This window comes from Micropterus salmoides, unplaced genomic scaffold (genome assembly GCF_014851395.1).
Source record: "Micropterus salmoides isolate LMB-PRFRI ecotype aquatic unplaced genomic scaffold, ASM1485139v1 Ms_hic_scaffold_5, whole genome shotgun sequence".
NCBI classification, from domain to species: Eukaryota; Metazoa; Chordata; class Actinopteri; order Centrarchiformes; family Centrarchidae; genus Micropterus; species Micropterus salmoides.
Window position 1 is genome coordinate 12,078,550 of NW_024044237.1, and position 22,131 is coordinate 12,100,680.

At 40.6% G+C, this 22,131-nt stretch overlaps 2 protein-coding genes across 2 annotated transcripts; one reads left to right on the forward strand and one right to left on the reverse strand.

Moving 5' to 3' along the window:
• The first annotated feature begins 8,820 nt into the window (after positions 1-8,820).
• On the forward strand, positions 8,821-11,571 carry insb (preproinsulin b). Its single transcript, XM_038699711.1, has 3 exons — positions 8,821-9,101; positions 10,399-10,601; positions 11,315-11,571. The coding sequence occupies exons 2-3, from the start codon at positions 10,412-10,414 to the stop codon at positions 11,458-11,460; spliced, it is 336 nt and encodes a 111-aa protein (XP_038555639.1). The 5' UTR covers positions 8,821-9,101; positions 10,399-10,411; the 3' UTR covers positions 11,461-11,571.
• Positions 11,572-11,795: 224 nt separating this feature from the next.
• Positions 11,796-19,051, reverse strand: hmmr (hyaluronan-mediated motility receptor (RHAMM)). Its single transcript, XM_038699891.1, has 20 exons — positions 18,899-19,051; positions 18,533-18,631; positions 18,354-18,433; positions 18,160-18,237; positions 17,831-18,019; positions 17,564-17,650; positions 17,334-17,445; positions 17,128-17,193; positions 16,801-16,874; positions 16,621-16,691; positions 16,199-16,545; positions 15,949-16,097; positions 15,621-15,856; positions 14,822-14,938; positions 14,503-14,700; positions 13,706-14,422; positions 13,537-13,609; positions 12,795-12,971; positions 12,470-12,632; positions 11,796-12,297 (listed from the first exon to the last, which is right to left on the reverse strand). The coding sequence occupies exons 1-20, from the start codon at positions 18,942-18,944 to the stop codon at positions 12,281-12,283; spliced, it is 3,096 nt and encodes a 1,031-aa protein (XP_038555819.1). The 5' UTR covers positions 18,945-19,051; the 3' UTR covers positions 11,796-12,280.
• Positions 19,052-22,131: the final 3,080 nt, after the last annotated feature.

Consider the following 22,131-nt stretch of genomic DNA (forward strand, 5'->3'; position numbering starts at 1 on the left):
ATGAAATGAGGGGGATGAAACGGACCATCTGACAATCACAGTCCCAGCTAATCCTGTTTACAAAATTGTAGGAGAGTAATACAGCTATCAGGGAGCTCACAGGCCAAGTGGTATCACTTGTACAAACAGTCCAGTGAGTGAGAAAAGTTGGTGATGAAGATCAAAAGTAAAAAACTAGCAAATTCAAAGTCAAATGTAAAGCATAAAGACAAACGCCCTCACTTACACAACCCTGGTATATATGCAAGCAAGTGGCACAGCTGGTATGCAAGAAGTGTCTTGTCTGGTGCAAAATGAATAGCATGAAGATTCAAGCTCTGTGGGATACAGGAGCACAAGTGACCATCAAGAGTGAGGCCTGGAAGTCCTAGAACTTACCTGACACAGAAATCAACCACATCAGTGACTTGTTAAGTGATGATGAACTGGTGGACTTGAGAGCTGTCAACGGCTCATAATACCCTTTCAGGGTTGGGTTAGTCTCAGTCTCTGTGATCTAAAAACCAAAACAACAAGGTCCAATGAGATACTAGTTCCAGTAATAGTGAGCAGAGACATAGTGCAGAGACCCATCATAGGTTTTATTGTCATTGAGGAGCTTATGAGAGAGAGAGAGAGGACCAAGTTCAGCCAAGTGAAAGAGCAGCTTTGCTCAGAAACTCACTCAGCCTAGGACCAGGAAAGCCACAGCTAAGCCTAATTCAGGGAGCTACAAATGAGAATGTTACTTAATGTGTCAAAACAGGTCGTACATCCATTGTAGTTCCAGGGTGACAAATAAAGTGCATGACATGTCCTGTCAAAACAGATCTCAGAGTGAAAACTGAAATGCTCTTTGAACCTGAGGAGAAAATTTCATTAGATGAGGGACTCAAAATTAGAGTCAGCTGGTAAACATTACTTGTGTAACAGTTGCCAGCTGGGCTGTGCAGTGAGTAAACCTCACTTCCCAATGCTTTGAGAGTAGAGCTCATAGGTTTTAGCCTCCTCGCTAGCCTGTCCGCCACCCATACCCAAGGTCACCAGTTCGAGTAAGGACTGTGCAGTACAACTCGAGGCTGATTACATCGGTGCCATGACCCAGAAAGGAGTGAAGTCTAGTGGGTTGAGTGAAACGGTAGCCAGCTCGGCTGTGCAGTGAGACGTCACTCCCCGACACCTTAAGAGATGCGCTATGCGCTACCGACCGACGCTAGTGCCCATTGGTTTAAGTCTCCTCGCTAGCTACGTCTGCCTCCCGTCCCCGAGGTGCGAGTCAGGACCGCACAGTACAACTCGGGTCTGGTTGCACCTGCTCCATGCGTAAAGTGAATAACTATGTGTGAATTGCACGCACCATAACATTGAAATGCCAGGCAAAACAGTAATAGGGAGCATGCAGAGAATAGCAGACTGTTACCTGGTGTACATAGGGGAAGACAAACTGTGGGATCCACCACTCAATTTGCTTGTTAACCAAATGCTCAGTGAGGAATCGGGTGCATTTGCTATGGCACAAAGATGAAGTTTGATACATCAGAATCTTGAAAATGGACATCAAGCTAACTGATGAGGTCCCAGTAGCTGAAACACACAATGTCATACCTCAACCATTGTATGAGCTGAGATTGTATGAGACAGGACCCTAAGATTCTGCATTGACTACAGGAGGCTTAATAAAAGGACAATTCCAGATAGGCACCCAATACCACACATTCAGCAGATACTTGATGGTCTTGGGAATGCTTGGCTCAGCGTACCAGACCAAGATAAGGCTTACCATCGAGGTAGTATCAATGAGGATGCATAGAAATTCACCATGTTCACAACTACATGGGGGCTCGATGAATGGAACAGAATTCCATTACAGCATAGTATGGAAGACAGCCTAGAAGGTCTCAGGGACAAAATATGCATTCATACTTGGTTGATGTTTTAGTTCAGGATGTGATATATGTCCTCAAATGACAGCAAACTTGGGTCATTAAGCTGAGGCTGGACAAATGTGACCTGTTTAAAAATGTTATACTGCAAGATTTATCTCGTCATAAAAAATGCTGGTAGGAACTATTCTCAACATATGTAACTCCACGTCCTGATTCGAAGTCCCGGCTGCCAGCTCCTCATCTAGAGCACTGACAAATTGTTTCATAAGGTCCAATTTGATGTGCAGTGGTGGCATCAGCACCTTTCAGGTGTCCACCAGCCTCAAAGCGGTGCTGTCCACACTGGTAACTAGTACCCATCTCTTCCCCTGGCTCACTCGGTGCACCTCAAAGAGGATTACAAAAGCATGAAGACCTTGCTGTACGCCTTGAAGTATGGCTGGGAGGTCCATTGAGACTTCAAAATGGTAGCATTCCTGATGGGTCTCTAAGGCAGTTTTACCAGGTTTCCCTGCTAACAGGGACACCAAGGCACACTACGACAGGGAGTGACACAGTTCTCTGTGAGAATAAGAATAACGTGGACTGTCAAAGTGGGAACCATTGGTGGACCCCCGGAAGCTGCTGATGCCACCAGTATACAGTGAGGAAAATAAGTATTTGAACACCCTGCTATTTTGCAAGTTCTCCCACTTAGAAATCATGGAGGGGTCTGAAATTGTCATCGTAGGTGCATGTCCACTGTGAGAGACATAATCTAAAAAAAAAAAAAAAACAGAAATCACAATGTATGATTTTTTTTAACTATTTATTTGTGGGATACAGCTGCAAATAAGTATTTGAACACCTGAGAAAATCAATGTTAATATTTGGTACAGTAGCCTTTGTTTGCAATTACAGAGGTCAAATGTTTCCTGTAGTTTTTCACCAGGTTTGCACACACTGCAGGAGGGATTTTGGCCCACTCCTCCACACAGATCTTCTCTAGATCAGTCAGGTTTCTGGGCTGTCGCTGAGAAACACAGAGTTTGAGCTCCCTCCAAAGATTCTCTATTGGGTTTAGGTCTGGAGACTGGCTAGGCCACGCCAGAACCTTGATTTACAGAGCCACTCCTTGGTTATCCTGGCTGTGTGCTTCGGGTCATTGTCATGTTGGAAGACTCAGCCTCGACCCATCTTCAATGCTCCAACTGAGGGAAGGAGGTTGTTCCCCAAAATCTCGCAATACATGGCCCCGGTCATCCTCTCCTTAATACAGTGCAGTCGCCCTGTCCCATGTGCAGAAAAACACCCCCAAAGCATGATGCTACCACCCCCATGCTTCACAGTAGGGATGGTGTTCTTGGGATGGTACTCATCATTCTTCTTCCTCCAAACACAGTTAGTGGAATTATGACCAAAAAGTTCTATTTTGGTCTCATCTGACCACATGACTTTCTCCCATGACTCCTCTGGATCATCCAAATGGTCATTGGCAGACGGGCCTTGATATGTGCTGGTTTAAGCAGGGGAACCTTCCATGCCTTGCGTGATTTCAAACCATGACGTCTTAGTGTATTACCAACAGTAATCTTGGAAACGGTGGTCCCAGCTCTTTTCAGGTCATTGACCAGCTCCTCCCGTGTAGTTCTGGGCTGATTTCTCACCTTTCTTAGGATCACTGAGACCCCACGAGGTGAGATCTTGCATGGAGCCCCAGTCCGAGGGAGATTGACAGTCATGTTTAGCTTCTTCCATTTTCTAATGATTGCTCCAACAGTGGACCTTTTTTCACCAAGCTGCTTGGCAATTTCCCAGTAGCCCTTTCCAGCCTTGTGGAGGTGTACAATTTTGTCTCTAGTGTCTCTGGACAGCTCTTTGGTCTTGGCCATGTTAGTAGTTGGATTCTTACTGATTGTATGGGGTGGACAGGTGTCTTTATGAAGCTAACGACCTCAAACAGGTGCATCTAATTTAGGATAATAAATGGAGTGGAGGTGGACATTTTGAAGGCAGACTAACAGGTCTTTGAGTCAGAATTCTAGCTGATAGACAGGTGTTCAAATACTTATTTGCAGCTGTATCATACAAATAAATAGTTAAAAAAATCATACATTGTGATTTCTGGGGGGTTTTTTTAGATTATGTCTCTCACAGTGGACATGCACCTACGATGACAATTTCAGACCCCTCCATGATTTCTAAGTGGGAGAACATGCAAAATAGCAGGGTGTTCAAATACTTATTTTCCCCTCACTGTATGCCACCACCTTATGAAACCATTTGTCAGAGCTCTAGATAAGGAGTCGGTACCTTTCCCTGTCGTAAGCCTTACTATCCTAAGTGTGTATTAATACATGTTAATTTGGATTCATATATTGTTTGTTACTGACTTCATGTAAACAAAAAGACTAAACAATTACCAATTTTCTCATTGCAAATATGTACATTTCAACCATCACTATCCTGGTCACAAAAGCCAAGTTTGTGGTGAATAATAGCCATTTTCTACACTTTTGAGGCATAAGCAATAACTGAATAACAGTTACTACTCAGGAACAAAGAAAAAGAAATGTTACACAGTGTTATTGACAACTTCACATTAGGCAAAAGGGCAGCAGAGGAAATTTTAATCATAATTTGTTACTCACATGCTTGCAAAAATACACTGGCATTGCCAACTCAAAAACAACTCCTTACCACCCACAAGGGAACCCAACTGAAAGATTTAATCACACCTTGTTATTGGCGCTGCAGACCTTGGATAAAAAGAAGAAGGAAAATTGGACTATGTGAATAAAGTACTTCACAACCAGTAAGGCAAAGGGATACTCTCCTTTATAGTTGCTTTTTGGTAGAAAGCCCCATTTGCCAATTGACGTGATATTTGGGATAGATGATGGAAAAGGATGTAATTTACACCAAGAATATGCTCAAAAATGGCAGCAGCAAATGAAAGAAGCATCCAGAAACATCAAAAAGACTATAGCTAGAGGAAAAACAAACTATGATCAGAAAAGGCAGATTCTAAGTGCACCCCTTAGGGCACCTAATCCGTCAGTATGTATCTGTGTGCTTTATCATTGCTACATGGATGAAACCCAAATTTTAACTCTCATATCACGCCAGTTCTGATGTCACTGCACTGGCATCCGATTACTTTTAGGATCCAATTCAAGATCTCCCTCCTCATCTATAATGTGCTAAATAATCTTGCTCCACAGTATTTAAGCAAACTCCTTATAACTCTGCTAGGCCCCTCATGTCCTCTGAGCAAGGTCTGCTAGTTATACCTCGTTCTAAACTAAAAGACGACCAGGCTGTGTATTTGCTGTCTTTGGTCCCAGGCTGTGGAACAGTCTCCCCCTGGGAGTCAGTGCAGCAAACTCCGCAGAGTGTTTTAAGTCACAGCTAAAGACTTATCTTTTATCTAAGTGTTTCTGTACATGAGTTATGGTGCTCACAAAGTTTGGATTTATGTTGCCTTGGAATTGTTTTGATTATATTGTTTCAATTTCTATTAAGCGATTGTCAGCTCTTTTAATGCTTCTTTTAAAGTTTTGTTCTGAGCTGTTTTTGTCTTCATTGTTTTATTGTGCTACCTCCATCCCTGTGAAGCACTTTGTAATGCTTTGCCACTTGAGGAACCAGCCCAAAACACAGTGGGAGGACAAAATCTTCATATTCAGGAAACATCAGAGGACTCAGATGAGGAGACACATTACTGGGTTCATAGACTGAGACACCACCACCAGCATGTAGAGCAAAATGTTGCACCTCAGCCTGACCTTAGTGCTGAAGCAGAGGATTTTAGAATGGAGACTGTGTACTGTGAGTCCAAATACCTGTGGACAATGACACTACTGAAAATGTCACGACTGGATATGACACCCAAGAGATGACACAAACGTTTCAGTCTGCAGACCTGCCTAGCAACTAAGAGCTGTTACACACAGCCACGCAGGTCACAGAGAGAAAGACTACTAAAGAGATAATGACATATGAATTATTAGATCAACCTACCCATGGTGTGGTGGGATTTCACACCAACACACTGTATCTACCAGCATATGGACAATACAGTCTGCCCTGGCCACCTACACAGATGTTTGGGACACACTTGGTTTATCCTACTCTTGTTCCTGTGGGATACTTTTGAAAGACTGTCTGTTAATAAGAGGTTCAATATTGAGAAATGCAGATTATTCTGTATGAATGAACAGAGTAACATGGACTGTTTTTGAACTGAGTGATTACTGTCCATTATGCATGTCATCGAACAAGAAGGACTGAGATGAACAAAGTTTTGTTTTGTTTTTTAAACACTTGCTGTTTATACTTACCTGGTTTAAACAAAATAAATTTTTTGTTGTGGTTCGCATGTGGTTCATACAAAAACATTTTACTAACATTCGTTAATTAACTGAAAAGTAGTATATACCTGTATATAAGTCAGAAGTCTCCAGCGAGTAGAGTAAAATGACAGTGTAGAGTGTAGAACAGTGTACTGTGCTGTTGTTTCAACTGCTGATGGTTAACTAGGCTGAACTTTATAGTGTAATTTATGATCGGAGTGTATTGAGATCACATGGTATACAACAGTAATGTAATCTTAGGGTAAAATCTGATGAAATGCACTTAAAATCATTTACTTGTTTCTAACTTCTAGCTATTGAGTGAGATGTTAAACCTAGAGATGTATCTTTAATGTTAAATGTTATGAATTGGGTATTTCTATGACATTCCATGGTTAATGTTGTACTTCAAATGGAAACGAATGCTAATGTTGAGGAGACCATTTATCTTGCAGAGGAGGAATGTGGCATCTGTAAAAGGGTGTTTGTTGTGTGTGTAATACATGCCCAGTTACTTTAATTGTACACTGGAATACTTAATTATTCAGTTATGTATTTTTGCATTGCCAGTAGGTGGCAGGATAAGCTGTGACATATGTCAGCGAGCAACGTAGAAGGAGCTGCAGTTATTAGACGCAGCCCTGGTCTGTTGTAAGACAGACAGTTTGTTTGTTTTGCCTGCAGGTGAAAATAGGATAAGATATAACTTTATTAATAGGGGAAATTTTGGTTGACATAGAAGCACAAAGGAATATAAAAGAACAGATGCAGTATTGTAGAAATATTAACAAACTATTTACACTATACAATCAATAATAATTATTTACAACAATTTACAACCAGATAAATGTCTGAAATATAACCAGGAAAATCCATCAGTTTGGTGCTGTGGTGTTGTGGAGACTGATGGCATAAATGAGCCTCCAATGTTCTTAGAGGCTCGGGTCTGGATGAGTCTGTGGCTGAAGGTTCTCCTGAGCTGCCTCAGCTCAGCATAGAGAGAATTAAAAGGGTTGTCTATGATGGATTTCAGCTTCCCTCTCATCCTGCACTCAGTCACTGCCTCCACACCATCCAGTTACATCCCCACCACCGAGCTGGCCTTCCTCATCAGCTTGCCCAGTTTGTTGGCACCACAAGTCCCGATGCCACCTCCCCAGCACACCACAGTGAAGAAGATGACACTGGCCACTACAGACTGGTAGAACATAAGTAGCAGCCTGGTGTACACTTTGAAGGACCTGAGCCTCCTCAGGAAGAACAGCCTGTCCTTTGCTGTAGAGGTCCTCTTTGTTGTCTGTCCAGTCCAGTTTATTGTTGAGTGGCAACCCCAGGAACTTCTACCATCTCTTCACCCCTTATTACAACAGGGTTGGGGGGCCTCTTGTTGCGTCTGAAATCCACCACCAGAGATAAAGATAAAGGGATAAGGATGAAGATAAATATGAACCACCACTAATGCCTCTGATGTCTCAATGTTGTAACAAAGACATTTAAATTTAACACAGCAATGACATCTAATAGGGGAATGTGACACATTTTTAGAATCCACATTAATCTTGTTCCTAGGACAGTTCAGCTGACATTCATGAACATGCACCTCTATTTCCTGATTACGTTTTAGTCCACCAAAGTAGCAAATTCTGGTTTCCACGTGTAAAATTGAGTTTTTATTGCTGCAGTTCAACATAGGATTAAATGGATCAACAAAATCAAACGTCACTGTCGATGGTACAGCCCCAAATTTCACATTCACTATGTCTATGTCATAATATTTTACACACCAAAAAATTGGACTATGAGGTTATCAACCAGTCTATTTATATAAATATGTTCAGGCAGCATTGACATTGCCCTCCAATAGTCTCCTGTATATGCTCTATTTTACACTATAGGTATTTTTTTTTACGGGATATTACATTACAACAATCCTGTACCAATTCTAAATGTTAAAAGTGAAATTAAACCACAGAGGCATAGAGGTAATAGTACAGAGCTGTGCTGCTTCCTCAGGGCCTGACAGTTGAGTCACTATTTGATATAAAATTATACAGCGTGTCACCTCTCATCTAAATTTGGCCCACCCCCGGATACTGTAGGCACACTAAAATTATAAAGAACAGCTGCTTCACATGACAAGAGATGAGTCAACCCCTATGCAATAAAACAAGAATTGAACGGAAGACAAAAGTAACTGAATAACTTTTTCTCCCAAGAATTACATTTAGGATATACTAATTTTGTAACACGGTAGTTTTGTATGAGCAATAGAGTACATACTGACACAAAGATACATTGAAAACGGCTCAGGGAAGCTCGCCGCATTATATTTGACAAAATATTAGACTCCATATTTCATGACATTTCTAAATTATAGTGAGCATTTTGTTTTTACTTGGTAAGACAGACAGAGACTGATACCAAAAAAAACACTTTATTCTCATGAGTTATTATTCATGCACACAGCTCCACCTTAACCACACCACTAGTGGTCACTAACAAGCCTGGAAGTCCTTTAATCACTACACACTACAGTATGTGATCAGAACATGGCATATGGTGTTTGTCTGTCAGCGTGTGAACCGTGCCAGTCAGGCCACCACACAGCGGGGGTTCAACTGGGTATCGCACTAGGTAACTGCCTTCTCAACTACGTCCCAACTGTGCAGTTCACACTAAGTTAAATGACTTAGTGCTACTCAAGAGAAGATCAGCATGCTTACAGGTCAGGTGTGTTAATGAGAGGACCCGTTTTCCGCTGAGGCTGAGAAAGGCCAGGTGCAGGTGGGGAGTTATAAGGGCCAAAGGTAGCCATGTGGAGATGTTCTCTGAACAGTCCTAAAGGCCTAGGTCCTTTTCATCTACTACAAGCTGCTCTGCTGCACTGAGGCCTCAAACACAGGTAAGCAAGTTTCTCTGTCTTCCCTCAAGATTTAAACTTTGAAAATGTATGTGTATAATAACCAGAGATGAAAGTAAAGAGTAGCACGGACAGGATCTATAATTCAACCAATCTACTGTGCCAAGGAGCCTGGCATCCAGCCAAGAGGGATAGAGGAGCGGCGGGCCTGATAGAGCGCTCTGCCAATGTTGTAATGCCTGGCACAGGTGCATTGTTAAAGACACTGTTAAAATGATTCATTTTCAATCCAATAATCTGCAGTACACTATAAGATGTCCACAAAAGGTCTATATAGTTTCTAGATGACTGCTAAATATGTTTTTCACCTTGAAAATGGAGCTGAACTTTCAACCCGGGAGAATATCCATCACAAATGGGATTTAACTAATAACACTAATAACAATTCTGTAATCTTGGGAAAGATCCTTCCCACTCTTGAGCAGTGTAGCTGCTAAGCAGGACAGCACGGTGTGGACTGACCTTGAGGACACATTGACAGTATCCACAGTGATGATTTGGGGACAATCTATCCAGCTTGCAATAGATGGGGCTTTGATAAAATAAGGCTCACCTGGGGAGAAAAGTAAAGCAAAAAGTGTTGAAATAAAATCAATTTTCAATTTACTTCAATAGGAGCTGTGTACAAATAACATTAAACATGACCTTGGGTGGAAGATCTCTAAAATGCTGTATACAAACATCAAAAAGATCACATTAAACCTATCTGATTCTTTCAGGAATTTCACCCCAGTAAAGACTACCTGGGCTATCAAGATGTCATTTTTGCCCTCATCACTTTTCGTCTACTTAGGCTCACGCTAATTTGGAAGATTTAGAGATTTGATTCAAATATTGTCCAATGACTGTTCTGCAACCCTTCTTTAACCACAGCTTTTTATCCTGGCCTTTGAAAGAATCAATTGCTACACTGTCTGCTACCTTCAAAGCCCTTGTTATGAGCTGGGGTATTGCTGCGTGCCTTCTGTGTTGTCTCTGAGCTATTATGCGTTAAAAGCTATCTGGTGGAATTTCACAGGAACATTGCTGAAATATCTAGGTCTAAAATTCTTAAAAGAAAGTGGTCTTGTAATGCCTGTAAAATGAGTGTCACCAAGAAAGGTCTGATCAAATATGAGCATTACTTCATCCTTCAGCTTTCAACCATCTGGCCTCATGGTATTAAGTATTGATAAGTGGATTCAGTTCTACTCTTCGTCTTTCAAACCTAACATCGTAAAAATTTGATCAGATGTATACTATTTTATGTGCGGGCTTTTCGTTTTGTGCTCTCCCCAAGAGGTCTCCCTCCTATGGCCAGGGTACCATGGGCAGCGTCCATCCTGTTACTGCTGGTGCTCCACTCTCCTGGGGTGACCTCGGCTCCCACCCAGCACCTGTGTGGCTCCCACCTGGTGGACGCCCTCTACTTCGTATGTGGAGAACGGGGCTTTTTCTACAGTTCAAACCGACCCCACAAGCGGGATCTCGAACATCTGCTTGGTAAGGCCACAATAACTCCGTGAACAGTTTTGACTTCTTTGGTTTTAACTTGTGTAAAATAAGCTCTAATTGTTCCCTTGATGGTGGAAGTTCAGAAAGGAACAGCATGACATTGCCCCAAAACCCCAGGCTGACTTTGTCTCTTGGCAGACTCTGCCCACAACGTTCAAAGTTCAGACCTTCTCTAATGAGAATGCCAATTTGGATCCTAGCTGGAGGAAAGATATTTAGAGACAACATGCTGGAAACTTCCCTGAACTAAATCTATGAATTTGTCCAAACATTCATTAGTGTACAAAGCCTGTCTCCGGCCTCTTTTAAATTCATTGGTCTGGCCAGGCGTTTGGTTTCTTATTGTTGCTTTTAACATCAACATGATGTGACAAATCCAATAATCATCTTGTGAAATCCCCGAATTCCTCATTACGTTATTCCCAAAACGCATTACTTGGATCATCCACCTCAAACATTCTGTTGATGTTTTGAAGTTAACTTTAGGAGGTGTAAGCTTTATGCCCCTGTTGGAGCGCCATCATATCTCTCCTCTTGAAGTAGAGACTAACAAGACTAAATGGATTGGGGAGATCAGATTACCTACCCATTAAATCTCCATTAAAGTGTGAACAGTCTACATGGTAGTTTGAGGAACTGGAGGTTTGCACAGCAGCAGCAGAACTTAACACAGGGCTATGGAAACTTTCTCCACTTCAAAGGGATCCTGTCCAAAAGGGCCAGACAGGAGCAGCGGCTGTGGAGGGCTCTGTCTGGCCACGAAGAGCCCAAGGTGAAGAGAGGCATCGTGGAGCAGTGCTGCCATAAGCCATGCAGCATTTACCACCTGGAGGGATACTGCGACTGACTCTCCCCAACTAGCACCGTTCATAGCGAGTAAAAAGTCAATTTCTGGCCCAATGCTTACTGGCTATGTCTTATCAACTGAAGGAAATAAAGCTTCATGACCTATAACCCAGGGCTCCTCTCTGCAAAGATGTGAATTTGTGTTCTTTGTAGCCGGTATAGTGTGGATAAAACATGGGTTGTAATAGCATTTTGCTGTGGTCCAACCTGTGGCTGCAGTCCTACAGTGCTCTCTACTGGCTGAAGACAGACATGGCCATGAACCCCGGAGCAAAAAACAATCAATAGCTTTGTACATAGCATTTTATACTTGAAGTAAATAACCATCATTAACACTTTTGTGTTTTAAGAGCATTAAAATCTGTCTTTATTTACAGAAAAGAAAGATTTATAAAAGCTATTCCAGATGATACTGGTTCTGCTACAGTACAAATTACTAAGGAAGTTACAAGGATAAAATCTCCACACATTTAAAAACCTCACATTTATGCCAACTATGCTTTTGTGTTGGATTGTGTGTGCTTAAAGCGATCTATTTGTTCATTATTTTGACACACTGCTACTGTACAACACACAATCAATCTGCTCCTAACATTTCTTTAAAAACAAAAGACAGATAACACAAATTCTCACTGTCTACGTAACAATTTCACACATTAAAGGCTGTAAAATATCAGCATTTGGGAAATACAGTTAACACTTTTAAGAATGACAAATTAGCATCCAAGTAAGAGGTTAATTAAGTATACAAAAAACCAAACCAGAAAAATTAAATTTGGCAGCTAATTAGTTGTTAGTTCTTGTCTGGTGGAAGAGCTCCATCACGCATAACGATTTCCTGAAAACAAAAAACAAAAATTTAGGCTTCCACAAAAATATCTCAGCAACTGCATAAGGTCAAAATCATCATCAAAAGAAAATCCTGTAATTGTTCAGTTCTCATCACATCTTGCCATGTGTCCAAGGTTCTGCCCCTATATAGGTGCAGGGTGAGGTAGTTTGGCACTCACCCTCTTGAAGAGGTTCAGTTGTTTCTGTTTTCATATTCTCCTTATCGTGTTGGAATGCTTTGCTGGGATCAAACCTGCGGCGAGGAGCACCAGGGACTTTAGATTTCAGCTGCTCCAAATCACTCCTCTGCCGGTTTACCTGGGAACGAAGCTTAGACACCTCCTGCGCGCACACACACACACACACAAAAAAATATTTTATCTATCCATCTATCTCTATCTATATATCTATCTATATAGAGGATGAAGTACAGGCACTTGAGCTTGACACAAAAAGATAAAACATGTGGTTTAGAAAGCAGACGCCGCAGCTCTTGAGTATCACCTGTTTTAGGGAGATATTCTCATCTTTCAGCTTTATCACATGTTTGATCTTCTGCTTCTGGTTCTGGTGGCCCAGCAGACGAGCGTAAGCATCAGCCAACTTGTTTAACTCCTCCTGGTTTGATCCATTTTCATTGAGTAGTGCATTTCGCTCTGCTGCAAATGCATTGAGCTGTTCCTGTGGGCCCACACCAACATGAACATTGAGAGGGGTTTCACTCCTCCATGTATTTTAACTTCTACATGAATGAACATCTACATGAATTGATTGTTTTGGCCAGTAGGGGCAACGCAACAAGTTAAAAACAGTGACATACGGTTGGATATTATCTCATTTATATAGCAAATGTTACCATAAAAAAAAAAAATAATAATAATTTGCACATTTACACATCCAGCAGACACGGATTTCATTTGAAAGGGAAAAAGAAAAAAATCAGCTCTTCACTATGTTCACCAGTTAGTTGCTAACTTTGTCTATCTGGTAGTGGGCAGGTACTTCTACACTGGGTTTGTCAGAGCTTTTTTGCTGTTGAAAACAAGGTTGATGAGTGGCCTGTAAAACCAAAACTATGAGCCAAGACACAACAATGCTTCTTAATGCTGAGTAGAACTGCAGAGGCAGGTGCACTACAAGCAACACCTTTCACATGGTTATGTTTCCCACTGTTAACATAAAATATTGATTAGTGCAGCTTTAATGAAGGATGACCTGTTAATTTATTGCTGAGGAAATAACTAACCTGGAAGGGCCTGACTTTTGCAAACAGTTCCTCATATTGTTTCCTCCAGTGTTCTGTCTCTGACCTTGGGGAGCTTAGAAAAAAGGATGAGTAAACATTTGCAAATTGTTACAAAACTGAAAAAATCCTCCAAATTACACACACACACAAAAAATCCAATCTTGCTCACCTTTTCTCCTGTGCTTCAGTTATTTGTTTTTTGAGTTCTCGCCGCTCCTCCTCCATCTCCCACTGCAGTGTAACCTTTTCCTGAGTCAGTACTTCTACCTGCTCCTGTAGAACCTGTCTATCTTGTCGGTGTTCTTGCAGCTTGCGCTGCAGAGCCTGTGTCTTCTCCTCCATAAGGTCTAATTGGGCCTGGAAGCTCACACTCCCTTGTTCAACCTCATCCAGGCGAGACTGAAGCTGATTCCTGTCTTGCTCTGCCATGTTCAGTTGATTTCCAAGAGCAAGCATGGACTTGTGTTTGAGTTCCACTTGAGACAGAAGACTCTGTCTTTCCTCATCTACTCTCTCAAGCTCAGCCTGTAGTCTGAGCACCTCTGACCTGACCTGCTGGTGGTCTTTCCTTTCAACCTCCAATGCTCCCCTTTCCTCTTGAAGGGCCGTCTGAATTTTAACTTTATCTTCTCTTTCATGTTGGAGCTGTTCCATTAGTTCCTCTTTTTCCTGACAGACCTCCCTGAGCAGTTCCTGGGCTTTTTTATTCTCATTTTGGAGCTGAGTTACACTCTGACCTCCTAGTTGCCCCAGTGCCTCTTCCCTCTCCTTTGTCTGCAGCTGTAGCTCCTGCTGTAGCTGATTGATCAGAGCAGCATGCCTCGCCTCAGTGGCCTTCATCTCCTCATCTTTTTGTGCAAGGCGAGTCTGCACCTCCAGCAACACTCTATCAAGTCAAGAAAAAAGGGAATATAAAAAAGGTGGAAAAGACACAGGGCACAGACTGAACTTGAATTTGAAGCATACCTTGAATTCTCTTCCCTGGCTGTTGCTTCAGCTAACTCTCTCTTCTGGTGCTCCTCTAACTCCTCCTTCATTCTGTTGATCTCCTCTTTCTGTTGCACCACTTTGTTCATCTCCTCCTTCAACTGCTGGGTCACTCTCTCCACCTCTGCTTCTAGTGATTTCTGTCTTCCCTCTGCACCCTTCAGGGCCTCTCTGGCGCTGAAAAGTAAGACAAGCAGTCCAGGAACCTTACACACTGACAGACTTTTTAAGATAAACGCAAACACGAAGCAAACTCATATTCCAGGAATACAAAAAATACTGACGCTGGAGCACTCACCTTTCCAGCTCTGTCACAATGTCCGCCATCTTCCCCAGTAAGTTAGTGTGTGCCTCTTGGAGTTCTCTCATGGCTGCTAAATGCTCCTCTTTTAAAGCGGCCACATCATTGCTCTTACTAGTAATGACAAGCACACAGATTTGATGTGTTAACTGCCTTAAACAAAGAACTGATATAAATCAGAAGATTACCATTTTACATCCTTTTTATGCAGTACCTTCAAATAATAATTTTCTGAATATACCACATTTATGAAAAAAAATGCCACATCAATACAAAATCTTCCGTTTATGGTGAATTGCACAACAGAGCAATGCTTTTGTAAGCAGCGCAGAAACAATTAAGACATGAATCGATTGAGTGAAAATTAATGTGCAACTGTTTTAGTGAACATATACATAAATAATACATTTTATTTGAGGGCGCCTTCCATGACACTCAACACCGTACATCATAAAATACAACAAGCAGCAATAGTACATAGCATCAAAAACAGCATACTGGTTTCCAGCTTGTCAAGTGTGACAATGTGGCGCTTTGTTGGTTTGCTTTGTTTGTATGATCATAAACTGAATATCTTTGGGTTGTGGACTGCTGGTTGGACAAAACAATACATTTGATGGAGTCCTCTTGTGCTCTGAGAAATTGTGATACTACTGTGCATTTCAGACTAAACAATTAATCCAATAATCCAGAAAATAACTGAAAGAGTTGATGATAACTGAAAATGCAAGTTATCCATAACATTTTCTTTTCTGTCAACACTTCTCATCAGCATGCAAGGCCTTTGGTTGCTCACCTCTCCAACAGCGTCCTAGTAGCAGTCAGCTGTCTCCCTAGCTCGTTGTTTTCCTCCTGCAGCCTCTGGTGGGCATCCTGATTCCTCTCTGCCACCTCCTGCCTACTCTGCTCCTGATCCTCCAAGAGAGCGAGCTCTCCCAGCACCTCCTCCATCTCCTCCTTCAGCTTACTCAACCGCTCCTCAGACTCCTCCCTCTCGTGCTCCACCAGGACAGACAAGGAGTCCACCAGTGCCTGTAGAGGAAAGAGTCCGGTTACGGCTTTTGGCCGATTCTGCACTGACTTGAAACAGAATCTGCCATTTAGGAAAGAAACATCTGTGTAACCTTTTCCTTTGTCAGTTCCTCAATAAGAGTAGCATGTTCTTGCTCAAGCTGTAACAGTCTCTCTTTCTCATCTCTTTTAGCGTCCTTTAGCAAGACGAGCTCCGTCTTCAACTCCTCCACTCTCCTCAGCCCCTCCTCCTGAGTCTTGCCTAAGCACCACAAAATGTATACACAATACATGCATCACATAACCTTGAATGCATTTCTGCAATTTTTAATTAAAACTGTGACAGGATCTTGGCGAACACACTTCTCTCTTCCTCAGAGAACAGATAGCGCTGTTCAAGGTGTGCCACTCTCTCGTCCAGCTCCTTCTCAGTCCTTCTGAGCACCTCCCTTAGTCTAGCAAGCTCTGCCTCCTGCTGTCGAACTGTAGCTTGAGAGTCTTCAACTTCTTGGCTTGCCAAATTCATTTGCTCCTCCATGTCACTCATTGATTTTTGTGAAGACTTCAGCTCCAGCTCTGTGTTCTCCAGCCTCTTCTCCAATCCCAGTAATGCATCCTTTGATGCCTGCAGCTCTTGCTTGATTTTCTGCACCTCATCCTCTTTTTGTCTCAACACACCTTGAGTGGTTTCTAGCTCAGTCTCTAGTTGCCTGTGTAAAAGTGACAAATGAGTATTCGTGGTATACAGTTGAAATGTTTGGATGAACAGTTAGGCATTTGCTTACATGACTTTCTCCACCTGAGAACCAGCAACAGTGTTCTCCTGTGACTCCTCTTGGAGCTTCAAGCGGAGATCCTACAAAAATACAAACAGCTCAAGCACATGCACATCTTTCACAAAGTGACTTAAAGATCAAAGAGACGTCCACTTTTGTAAGCTTTGCTCTTATAAGCCTAGTTTATACCTGGATCTGGTCATTGGCTTCATCCAGGTATCCCTGCAAGACTCTTATCTCCTCTCTCAGCTCGTGTATCAAAGCTGGAAAATAACACAATTATGGGTGGTGGTATAAGGAGGCAAACCCGCAAACAGAAGCAGGAACACTGCTACCTGTAACCTGAGATGTTTATTTGTACACCACGAGCAATAGTACGGAAATACATAGATCTTAATGCGCGCAAGACATGCTGAGAAACCTGGGAACTAGTCTAGATATACAATTTTCTAGAAGTCGTGGGTAAACACAACTAAGTGTGTGTCAAAGAAAAAGCAAGACCTTCACAAAACTCACCATGCAGTTTAGCACGGTCCTTCTCCAGCTCTACGTTCTGGGCTTTGGTCTCTTGATGATGGTCCTCTGTTAAAAAAATATAAATAAATTAAAATCACAGTACAGCCCTGGTTACTTCATCATTGCTGTTCATAAAATGTTTGTCCTCTATATATGCAAGCATGTGTGTCTCACTAGTTGCACTATATGTTGATGTTAAATTGTACCCAAGTCTTTATTCCTGTCCTTTAGAGCAGAGACAGTAGCCCTGGCAGCTTGAAGGTCAGTTTCAAGCCCTTTCAGTTGGCCTTCCGTGTTAATCTGCAGGATACTTAACTCCTGAACAGACAAACAGACACACACTATACATAAGCATCAGCGTCTACTGCAGCTGAGAATCTCTGTAATGATGGATTTTACTAAAAAATAAAATGAAGTATTTGTACACAAGTCATACCTTGTTTTTAGTATCTATTGTGTTCCTGGCCTCCATCAACTCCATTGTCAGAGAATTGATTCTCTTTTTAGTAGTGTCAGCAGAAACCTAAAAAAAACAAAAAAACACATGTACTTTGTCACTTTTCATGAGAAATAAAATAAATTAAAAAAAAATAAAAAGACCCTAAGACACATCTTATCCAGAAGTAATCAAGACAGGATTTTTTAAATACAATGAAGCCTCAATATTAACATAAAAAAAAAACCCCCAAAAAACCAAGCACACCTTGTTTTTCAGAAACCCGTTAACTTTCTTCAGCTCAGCTTGCTGTCTTTCAAGGGTGGTGACACTGGCAGCAAGGCCTGTCTTCTCCCTGACTGCAGCCAGCAGTTTGGCCTCCACCTTCTTCAGCTCCTCTTCTACAGCCAGCAAGCGACGGTCCTGCTCCCCTCGCTGCTGAACCAGGGACCTTATCTGGAAGGAAACGAAGCTATGGTTATGACTTTGACATCCAAGATTTGATTTACCAGTTGCTCAGTTATGACTAAAGGCTGCTCCTTACAGAAAACTGAAAGATTTGTGTGGTAAACCTATAGCACAAATGTTAAGTGTACCTCTTTCTCCAAGAGTTTCTGCTGCTTCCTTTCCATGGTCATGCAATTCCTCTCTCTCTTTACACTTGACCCGTCAACCTAGGTTTAGCAAGACATAAAGAAGGTATAGGTTTATGACAGGAGCAGTTGTAGGACGAGCAGATCTGTTTTTGATGAGTCATCGTTATTACGTGTTGAAACGAAAGAAAACTTACGAGACCATCAACTGACAAAGTCCTGCGGACAGGTGACATCAGGGCATTTCTGGAGGGCGATGGTGGTGGTGGCAGAGCGGCTTGAGACAGACAATGAAAACAAAATAAGCTATGAACGTTATGTTAGATTTTGTTTGTTATTGATCTTTCTTTGTTGTGCTTCTCACACTTACACATACCTGCCTTAACAAGTCTGAATCGGTCAGACTTGTCGAAGGAAGCAGCTCCCTTCAGGTCCCCAGGTTTAATCTCATAGGTTCCCGGTGGAGGGGCACAGCCTTCGGCCAATAGCACAATGTTAGCCACGTTACAGATGCTACGTCTTTGTTAGCTTAAATACATAACCTACGTTAATTGTTTTGTTTTTACATGATTGCATTAACTTCAAATAACCTAGCACGATACAACAGGGATAAAGTGTCACTAGTTTGCTTAACAAATAATGCTACCTTTACCGTTAACTTACGTATGTCAGCTAACGTTAACATATTGCTACTTGGGTGGTTAATTTGCCAACATGCTCTTAGCTTTTGAACGTTACTCACCTACGTTCTCGTTGAACCTTTTCAAAGGGGCTCTTGAAAAAGACATTTTAATCCACTGTACGTAACTAATTTAAAATGTCCAACCGTATCAATAAGGCTGCAGTGCAGCGCTCGCTGACACACAACAACAAACGCTTCACCGCTGAAATTTAAAACATAACGTTTTACGTACGTTTACGTACGTAGCCAATAGGCATCCAGTCCTGGATGACGCAATCCCTACCTTCGCTTCCTCCATAGACTGTACATAAAAAGGCTTCCTCTAATATTTACATAAATTAAGAACCATGGATCAATAAAAAAAATAAAATAAAATTACAAAATTAAACATTATATTGAACCTTTATTTGGTTTAAAGAATAGTGAAACAGTTAAAATGTGTACAAATTTACATATTTTTCTTTAATACCTTTGTTGTTTGTTACATGATACCCCTTTGTTCTTTGTTTAAAGTTAGAGTATATGTCCTGTTCTATTATTTTGTTATTTTATGTACTTTTGTTTTGGTTAAAGATCATTGTAAGATAAAAATAAAATATTTTTGTAAACTATAAATTCATGTGTGGTAGTAATGGATGTACCTTGATAATACATCCATGGTGGTAGTATTATAAAATGTTTGTAGTATCTATACTATCCATCCATCAATTATCATTTAATTATTACTCACAATTATTATTATCACAATTTCATACTGTAACAGCATATGTGTCTAGATACATGTTTATTATGTTCCGACTATATGTTGAATTTTCATTATATCCAAGTATTACTAAAAATATAGTAAATCTGTGTTGGAATGCATAAAAAAAAATTAAAACAATTGTACAACCCTGTGTTGTAAAATAATAAATAAATCAACCTTCTACTTGTTTGGCCATATAGTTTTCATGGTTTTCTTAGTTGTGAACAGGTAATAACTAACTCAACATTACAAAGAAATACTAAGTCACGAGCCTACATTTAATCAATCAGACTCTATACTGACTTATGACATTCAGCCACTAACCAAACTCTGTGAAACCTTCTGGGTATTTAAAAAGAATCAGAAAATACCGTATTTAATTTAATTTATTAATTCAACTGTTCAGTTATATTTTCTGAAAAGTGTTTCTTTATACACTACAGTATTTCAAAACTTCCTCTACACTGCAAGGTATATTACTGGTGGAAAATACTAAATCCTTTGTATGTATATTTATTTATTTATTGGGCCTAAAAACAGTCTGCCTTAAAAAAAAAATAGTGTATTATATACATTTTTCTTAAACTCTCCATTATTAAATGGTCCTGTGTGCACATGGCAGTCTACAAACCTACCCAGCTAATTAAGTGAGTAAGGGGAAAGGCCATCTGTTTACAGCTTTAATACTCAGAGGGACGCACATAAGGTACAACCCACTGACAACAAACATCCTTCACACATAGTTTTTTCAGTTAAACATTTTTTATTTCATGGAAATACAACATAATTTCTAATCCTTTGCAGGACCATTGTTGTACATCTTATACTCTTTTTCTCCATTTTTTTTGTACTTCAAAACATGGTCACTTGTACAACAATATCATAAACAAAGCCTCATGTCACAAATGGAGCCATTGATGACAATAAATTACACTTGCCATGCTAAGGTTTTGAGATGATACATTGGTACCTTCATTTTTACTAGATTAACCTTTAAATGAACAATACATCGGAGTTGAATAAATATGATAAAAAGACACTGGAGTTACAAAAGAAACTTTGTTCATTCAAAATGGAGCAGAAAAAGATTACAGGGCTGTTTGGGGAGGGTTATTTCTTAATAATTCTTTATATAAAAGAAAATAGGGACAAATTTTGCATATTTTGATAACACTACTAAATCTAAAGCAAAAGTCCAACAATAGTAAATACTGACTATATTTAGGAAACTGCCCTTTAATCATAACTAACATTTTAGTTATGATTTTCTTTCCTTTATGTTCAGACTATTCCGTAGGTCTGCTAGACCAACATCATCCATTCACACTCAAAACAGGTTAATCTAGTACAGCACTGCCTTTACACAACCTAGAGGTATTTTCTAATCTTGTTTCTTTTGTTATTGTTTTTTCTTTAATTTTGAAAAAGCAAACACATTTACCCAGATAAAGATGTGTCTTTTCCCAAATTGTAAATAATATCGCTGTATTCATGTACAGAATATAAAACTCTTTCCAACAGACAAAAGAGAGAAAACAAATACGGTTCATGAGGTTTCCAGCCAGTAGTAGAGATGCAAGTATACCAAGGATGTGTAACTTAAAATATTAATAATTAAAAACAAGAACAATTACAACACGCAACACTTCACTTAGTTCAACAGTGAAATTTACAGTGGAACTGGTGCCGAATAAAAATGTGGTTCCGGAGGAAGCAAAAAGAAAAAAAAGAAAAAACCCAGATGTGGTTAGATAAATAAAAGCAAAATCAAGAATGCAATGTACCTGCATTCCTTTGAAAGCAAGCAGGTGAAGAAAAAGCTATGATAGAGACTATGTACCATGAGCTGACCAGATTATCATACAAGTGAGTGAAGAAATGTATCACGATAAACAGGTTTGGGTCATAATAGAGGACACGCACGATGGTAGCACAGGTGTACTGGTGCCTGTGCTCGTACTGTTAGTAGCTGTAGTAGCACTTAAGAGCACCATTTTTCACTTAAAAGATATTTATATAACTTAGAAAATTAGTTATTTTGTTGCATTATTTAGTATTTTATTTAAACCTTGTTAGATTTACTTTTGTCTCAGCTCTTGATTGCAAATTCTGAAAGGCGTTTTGGAGTCCCAACGGCTGTGACTTCAAATGAGTGGCTTCAGATTATAGAATAAAGATACTCTTTTGGCATTTGTGTCGGTGGTCCAATCCACAGATGTGCAGCGGAAGGAATAAGAGAAGGCATGCATGAGTCTGAGTGAGAGCCACACAGGTAGTAAAATAAAGAAACGGTGTGACTATACACTTCCACCTCTGGCCTGGTCCACTTCTAAGGGGTTAATGCTTTGAGAATTCAAAGACAGACACATTTTAGAGAGAGGAACAGTTTGAGAGGATTTTGTCTTTGGATTCTTAAAGCCAGCGTGGAGCCATCGTGGTAATCTACAAGACCAGGAAGAGGCAGAAATTAGTATCACAGCTATGTGTGTTTGAGTGTGTGTGTGTGTGTGTGTGTGTGTTTGTGTGCACTATGTGTGAAGGGTCTTTC